The 8426-nt window shown below is 44.8% G+C and overlaps 1 protein-coding gene across 1 annotated transcript in view; it reads right to left on the bottom strand.

Annotated features, from left to right (window-relative positions):
- LOC119173756 (glutamate receptor ionotropic, kainate 2) overlaps positions 1-4945 on the bottom strand; it is a 45230-nt gene extending 40285 nt beyond the window's left edge. Inside the window, exon 1 of the mRNA XM_075883145.1 lies at positions 4700-4945. Coding sequence (XP_075739260.1) covers positions 4700-4796 — 97 coding nt within the window. The 5' untranslated portion in view covers positions 4797-4945. The remainder of the gene's footprint in view (positions 1-4699) is intronic.
- Positions 4946-8426: the final 3481 nt, after the last annotated feature.

The raw sequence follows: 8426 nt of genomic DNA on the forward strand, positions 1-8426 counted from the left end.
TTCTTCGCAATAAAAGAAATAAATCCAGGCCTGCGCCGTAGGCGCAACATAGCAGCAGCAAAAGTTAGAAGAGGGGCCTTTCAGAGCCTTTTTCAAAATATTTATTGGGTAACTACTGCAAGCACACTTGCTTGGTAACCATTAGGGCAATAATAATAAACTTTTGTGTAGTAGGCTGGCATCCGCTACGCTATTTTTTGTCATTATTCTGAGAAGCGTGGCATCCGCTAAACACTTGCAAGAAATTTTGTGCCAAATTTTCATGCAGTGGCTGATGACCATGAGAAATTATGGCGGAAGTGGGTCTGCGCCACAGTTATTACTGGAACGAAAACAAGTTTTTGTGGTGGTTTAGAGCACTGAACGGCCCACTCGTTACGCTATTTGCATCTTGTGACGACTGGTTGCTTTTTCGCTTTTGTAAAACGCTTTAAAAGTCGTATTAATGCGATTGCTTTCCCTACATCATGCCTGCCTAAGGCAAGTTTGATAAGTCGCAGGCACCGGTGTAGCTCGGTGGTAGAATGTTGGGCTGGCACCCAACGGACCCAGGTTCAAGCCCCACTGTGTCATTAGGGGAACGTTTTTTTTTGGGGGGGGGGCGAAGCTCTTTATGGCGGCAGCCGTTCATCCCTCGTAGTCGTAGTCGTAGTGTGAAAGCAGTCTTACCTTTTGACCTGCAAGGCGGTGCCGGTGGGAGATTTCTCGTGTGCGTTGTTGAACAATAAAAATTCGCGGCGTGCGCGCTAACTAAAAGCCCCATTCCTTGTCTCTCATTCCCTATTAGCAGCCATTGGCATGTACATAGAGCACTATCTGACAAGAAAGGGTTGCTATGTTATACTCGCTGGGCGTAACCTCCTTCGTTTTAGAAAGGTTTAGCGAGCGTTGGGCCGCAATGCCATGAATAGAGTGAACTAGTATATACCATGAACTCGAGGTGGTTCAAGGTGGGAAGTAGACACGAAGCGCACGCTGTAAGAAAGTGTGCGTGTGCCACTTCTCGTTTAGTCCTTGCAATGTCCGCTGGATGGCGGTGCTTCTATATGGGAATATATGATGGAAAGATGCGAGGTGGTGGTACTTGGAGTGTTCAATAGATGGACGAACGGACACACAGACAGATGCATGGATAAGATCGTGCTTCATAGGACAGATGCATGGATGGATGCATGAACGGACGCAGGGGCGGATGCATGGACGAATACAGGGACGGACGCACAAACAGACGCACGCACGGACGGGCGGATGGACGCATGGATGGTCACACAGGCGAACGCATGGACGGACGGAAGCAAGAACAAATGGATGGACGAATGCTTCGCCCCACTCTCCATCATTCACTCCGTGCATGTGCTGCCATTTTTTTTCCATATGTCAGTACTCGTTTATTTTTACCGCGTCATACCTGTGACGGAAATACGTCTTCGGAGCCGTGGTGGACCTTGTCATAAAACAATATCCGTGTAAATTCTCGAATTCCGGCCCTAAGTTGTAGTCCTGCCTACAGGCGTCTGAAGAGCTACGTCACCTGCAATGAAAGCTTTATAATGTGTGCATGGTGGGCGCAGCGGGCGAACGGCGAAAAAGAAAAAAAGGAGAGAGCCGCAGTGTGGGCCTGGCGTGGCATGGGCCGGCGCCGGCGCGGCACAACTGCAGTGCTACATAACGCCAGCGACAATGCGCTCACGGATACTTCGTAGCTTGCATGGCGTAGTTATTTCGTTCCGTTGCCTTGTGACAACGTTTCTGAATAGCTCAGCGGTGTCGTGTGTGTGTGTGTGTGTTGTGTTGGCAGCTAGACTATGCTCACCACGCTGCAGTACGTGAACGGTGCTTGGTGACGGCAACAGAAGCACGTTCCTTTCATGATCTTTGTCAGGCATCGAGTGAACCTGTCACCGCGACTATACAATGCAAGATGATGCGCATGCTGCATGCGCAGAAGTGCTCAGAACCCAAATGGTAAGTAATGCTTCTGTTTTCCGTGTCCTCGTCCGTATTGTAACTCGGGTGCTTGCTTGTATTGTTCTGCAATGTGTGTTGCAGGAAAGGAAGATTAAAAAAGCAAAAAGAAAGAAAAGGACATCACGCGCACAAAGCAACACTGCGCGGGCCTAATGCACGTGTGAAGACTACTGCGAGGGCAGTACTTTATGCTTCATACGGCCACTTATTTGACACGCATGCGCGCTTTGTCAAAGACATTTTGTGCAATATGATTCCTTTCAAGGAACTACAACTGAAGCGAAGTTGTTTGCAGAAGTACTCAAGTGAAATGCCTGCTTTGTTGCGCCGTCCTTCGGTCACACGGCCTCTATGCCGATTTTTCTTTTCAATTCACTCAGTCACCATACTTAAGTTGCTTGTGTTCATCCTGTGTTGACTTGTGCTCGATAATACCGAGTTGCATGACCATGAGCCCACGTTTCCGAGCGCTTGCAGTTGATACAGAAGTGAACTATCCTGGAAGTCTTTGTTCCGCCACACAATTATTTGTATGAAACAAATATTTGTATCATAAAATCACCTTTTATAAGGGAATCATGAAAAGTGTACGCTAGTCATCACAAATCGGTGTTTTACCCCGCGTTAGGACTTGGTGAAGAACATCAACTAGATTACGTGCACTACAGTGCATAGAATACAATGTACTCGTGGTTACGTTATCGCGCACACACACTCCGTTCGTTGTCTACTTATTCCGACAATGAATCATTGCGTGTGACGGCTTACGCACCTTTCAAGTTTCAGTTAGCTGCTGCTGCTCAAAAGAAATCACACGTATAAAAAGCAGAGCAAATGCAGGCTCATGGCGCTTTTAACGGGTGGATGGTCTGCACTGAGAAGTCTGCACTGGGGGACCGTGGAGTTGAACAAGTTACCAGTGGTTATCCTGTCTACGTGCTACGCGCCCGCCTCATGTTCATTTCTTCTAATTGATTTTATTTCTATATATGATATCTTTAACCTATATTTGTTTGTTAATTGACTTAAAATCCCGACCAAGTGCCGTCACGTCTATTTTGAAGGCCATTTAGATTACGTCTGCTTCCTCTGGACAACAAACTGACTTGAAACGGCCATAATCTGACTTGCTTTATTGCTTGCTGGCGTGTATTCTAGCCAGTATATCGACCCGCTGCGGTGATTCATGGGCTAAGGGAATCGGCTGCCGATCTTCACGGGATCGAATCCCAGCCACCGCAGCCGCATTTCCGATCAAGGCAAAAATGCTTTAGGCCCATGTGCTTGGTTTTAAGCACACGTAAGGAACCCCTGGTGGTCTTAATTTTTGGCGTTCTCCACTATACGGCGTCTCTCATAAAGATATGATGGCTTTGGGACGTTAAACCTCAACAAGTATTATCTTACCAGGATTCGACTAAGAGTGTACTTGACTTCTGAAACGTTCTGCGCAAGAAACATTTTTCTTCTTTCGTAACTTGGTGTGAAAGCGACATGTTTCAACCCTTCGTTCTATTCCTTAGCAACAGTGACTGAAAGTGAGCCTTCATAGATAAGCAATTCAGTTGCTCAGACGGAGTGTAATACCTACTTTTGGGACCGGCAGTGTCTCGTCGCACATGTTGACAGTCATTAACCTGTTACATAAGGGCAATATGAGGCGAATGCATGAGCGAGCGGATAAATATAGTGAAATACAGAACTGCGTTTTCCCGATGAAAGACCGGTGAACTATAACCAAGAAAATCGAGTACCCAGATTGCAAGCATACATTAGCTTCTTTCATTTAAAAGAATGACGCCCTTTATTGAGGGCATTGTACTGGTATGCATATATGGTAGCATATTTGCTCACGGTGATGTGGAAGTGTTGCGAAAAACTGAGATTTCACGGGAGCACGTGGGCAGGCTGCCAATGAGTATTAGCCAACAAAAATAAAACGAAAACATGGCAGCATATCCACAGAGTGAATGGTGAAGAGTGGGGCGAAGCATTCGTCCATCCATTCGTTCTTGCTTCCGTCCATTCATGCGTCCGTGCGTGTGACCGTCTATGAGTCCATCCGCCCGTCTGTGCGTGCGTCTGTTCGTGCGTCCGTCCCTGCGTTCGTCGATTCTTCCGTTCATGCGTCCATCCATGCATCTGTCTGTGTATCCGTTCGTCCATCCATTCAACACTCCAAGTACCACCATCTCGCATCTTTTCATCATATATTTTTCATATAGAAGCACTGCCATCCAGCGCACATTCCAAGGACTGAACGAGAGGTGGCACACGCACACTTTCTTACGACTTGCGCTTCCGGTCTACTTTCCACCTTTAACCACCTCGAGTTCATGGTATATACTAGTTCATTGTTCTCATGGCACTGCAGCTCAACGCTCGCTAAACCTTTCTAAAACTAAGGAGGTTACACCCAGCGAGTATAACGTAGCAACCCTTTCTTGTCAGATAGTGCTCAATGTACATGCCAATGGCTGCTAACGGGGATCGCAGCGTGCGCGTTAACTAAAAGCCGAACGCTCCTGTCACTCATTTTTCCTTAGCAGCCATTGACATGTACATTGAGCACTATCTGTTATTGTTCAACAACGCACAGAAGAAATCTTTCAGTGGCACCATCTTGAAAGTCAAAATGTTATGCTTGTTACACACTACAACGGCTATGAGGGACGAACGAGTGCCGCTATAAGGCGTTTCGCCCCTAAAAACTATGCGACTCTGCACTCACCCTCTGGCTTTTCGTAGACAATCGTGAAACTCTTCCAACGTTGCGCTTTCACCAAATCTTGGAGTGCCTTGTCCAACTCGTTGTGAGGAGGTGCCATGCTAACAGACAACGACGCCGCGTTGACGGCGGCATTGGGCTGAAATTCCTGAGACAAGAAGACGTGTGGTACATGCTGTCCAGCGCAAGCGCTGCCGACCAGCGACGCCGCTTCAGGCTTCCGCGGTCCCAGCACTGCTACAACACCTTTCTTCAGGAGTCTGCACACTGCCCCGAGACAACGAGATAAACATAATTGACAGCATGCAATTGTTGTATGAGACATTCCTAAACTCAGGTTAACATGTCGTACACTGGACTATAGAGACGTTGACGAGAGTAGTCTTACGAGATCGTTCCCCTAACCACACCGAGCTGGAAATAGACGGCTCAATGTGATCAAGCTTCAAAGGAATGCCAGCTTAGCTTGCATTCACCTAAAGCGCAGTCTTGAAGAAATTGCCTCATTGTGAGTTGTTCGCCGTTGGGGGCCCACCAAAACTATTCTACATCAAATTTCGCGCTAGTGCCAACCAAACTACGTTAATTCTTTACCAGATATAGCGTCACATCCACTGTATTTCTTGTCGCACCGGAAGGGTTCGCTCCTCAATCATATGATGCTAAGCTACATCAGCACTTCATGAGCCGTCATTTGTATGGTCTTCTTTGGAAGCTGCTCCACCAGTAACATTTACCTTCTATTTTGCTGTGTATTGCAGGGTCAACAGTTTGAACATGACAATGTTCGGGATTCATTTGAACGCAAGAAAGAACAAATCACCACAATGTATGTCTCTGTGTGTATTTCTGGAATCACTAATTCAAGTGGCGAACTATGATGGAACCATATTTTCAGAAAAAAAAAGTTTTTCCCCGCTGAAATTTTGACCACATTGTGACAGTCTTTCATGAAGCCAAGAAATATTCTTTCAAAGTGTAAATATACTTTAATAGGGGCGCAAGTGTTCGCAAGGTGGGCAACTTGTATTTGCTTAAAAATATTTTTGTCTCGACAAGTTGCGGAAAGATTTGGAAATTTCATCAGCACGATAGATGGTACGAAAAAACAAGAGCAAAGGGACTTGTTGCACTTGTTCTTTCATACCATCGTTTGCTCTGGTGGACTTCGCAGAAGTGCAGTTGTAGTAACTATAGCCATTTAAACAAAATATATCAGCACCGTCACGAATGGCGTGGCCATAATAAAGCTGCCTTATGATGCTGCAGTAAACCATATTGTAAATCTTGAGAAGGTGACCGCGAAATACCGGAAATGGCAGCAAAACCAATAATAGGAATATACGGCCTCCGGTTTCACAAGAGAGAGAGAGAGAGATAAATAGAGAGGAAAGGCAGGGAGGTTAACCAAGCTTGGCTCGGTTGGCTACCCTACACTTGGGGTGGGGGAAAAGGAGAATAATAGAACGGAAAGAGACAGAAAAGAAGAGGAGTAAGAAAGAGAAGCATAAATAGTCAGCTAGAGACTACACAGCACGGCCTCGCACAGTTCTTTCACAAGCGGTCGTGAAGTTTGGTGGTCCTTAAAAAATTTACGAGGAGAAACTGGGAGAAACTGAAGTTCAGACGTGCTGTCGTGGATCAGGTCTCAAAAACTGGGCCTAGCTCACACGTATCGCATTTGCGAACGCCGACGTCAGCATTGGTCGTTAAAGTGCAATTTACTTCCTCTAGGCATTGCTCTTTTTTTATATTCTCTTCAATTCAACCGCGTCTGGTTCCCACCACGGCCCTGGGACCAGCTGTGTACACCGTATAACGTGCGACGCAAGAGAAGCAGTGATTGCTTTTATAGCGATGGTGGCGCAGATATGACAGGTACTGCAAGATCAGCACATTTATTAAAGCTGATGCAAAGGATTTTCACAAGTTGCAGCAATCCACACATTTTAAAAGTCTTTGCCAGGGTCCACCAACACCCCGGTGACATATTTTTGTCATGGAAACTAGGCCGAAAACTAGACACAATATCCTATGTAAAAAAAATTGGCAGATCCCACATACAGTGGGAATCAATTATATGCGAACGACAAATGGGGAAGGTTGATATGTCACTTTAAAGTGAGCACAACGTTACAAGGTGGACATGAATTATGCCATTCATGACTTACACGCCATGATTATCATCTTTGCACCTGGCATTTTTTTCGTCATTAATTTCACGTAACGTAAGGCCACGTTTGGCATACGTGAAGCTAGCGAAGTGACCGCGAGCGTGCTAAGAGTGTAACATGTAGCCAAACATGATACGCATGTCATGGTTATCTTGTTTGTGCATATTATTTATTTTCATCGTCTATTCAGGTCACGTATTACTAAATTTACTACATGTGAAGGTAGCCAAATGGCCGCGAGCGCATCATGAGCGTGGTATGTAGTCATGCTTTTTATTGACACGCATGCCATAATTTCCATCTTTGCACCATTTTTATACCTTCCACATCCATTCACTTCCCGCAATACCAAATTTAGCGTACGTGGAGCCAGGGAAGGGACCACCAGCGTATCATGAGCGTGGCATGTAGTGATGTTCTTACATTACACGCATGTCAGGATTATCACGTTTGCGCCAGTGATATTACTTTATCATCCATTTACGTGACGTAACATTAAATTTGGTGCATGTTAAGATAGCGAAACTACCGCGGGCGCATCATGAGCGTGGCCTGTAGTCATGTTCTTACATGACATCCATGTCATGTATATCATTTTTGCACCACTCATATTTCTTTATCATTCATTCACGTCACGTAATACCAAAGTTATTGTATGCGAAGCTAGGAATACGGCCACTAATGCACCATGAGCTTGATATCTGGTCATGTACTTTATTAACACACAAGTCATGATTATCATGCTTGCACCAGCTTTATACCTTCGCCATTCATTCACTTCCCACAATACCAAATTTGGTGTATTTGAAGCCAACGAAAGGACCACGAGCCCATCATCAGCGTGGTATGTAGTCCTGTTCTTACATGACCCGCATGTCATGATTTTAGGTTGAAGGCCTGCCACTTGTGTTGGCCATGCAGTCATGTCATGCTATACCACTTTGCAATATGTCTTGCGAATGGAAGCACCGCATGAGCAGCAAGACCATGACATGTGAATCATGACATTCCTGAGAAACATGTCCTGACTTCCATGTCATGACTAGTCACTTATGCACTTTGTATCGTCAGGTTATGTTATACCAATTTTCGTTAAGATCTCATTATCCAAACGGCAAGAAATGCTAAAAGTCATAGGCGTAGGCTTTAGATAGATAGATAGATAGATAGATAGATAGATAGATAGATAGATAGATAGATAGATAGATAGATAGATAGATAGATAGATAGATAGATAGATAGATAGATAGATAGATAGATAGATAGATAGATAGATAGATAGATAGATAGATAGATAGATAGATAGATAGATAGATAGATAGATAGATAGATAGATAGATAGATAGATAGATAGATAGATAGATAGATAGATAGATAGATAGATAGATAGATAGATAGATAGATAGATAGATAGATAGATAGATAGATAGATAGATAGATAGATAGATAGATAGATCCGGTCAAACCCGCCGAAGTTCGCCAAGACATGCTTCGCATTTAAAACAAAATTTCACCAACGTCAGTTGAACACACCACCTCGCAATCCATGACAATGT

The sequence above is a fragment of the Rhipicephalus microplus genome, unplaced genomic scaffold, assembly GCF_043290135.1.
Source record: "Rhipicephalus microplus isolate Deutch F79 unplaced genomic scaffold, USDA_Rmic scaffold_15, whole genome shotgun sequence".
Lineage (NCBI taxonomy): Eukaryota > Metazoa > Arthropoda > Arachnida > Ixodida > Ixodidae > Rhipicephalus > Rhipicephalus microplus.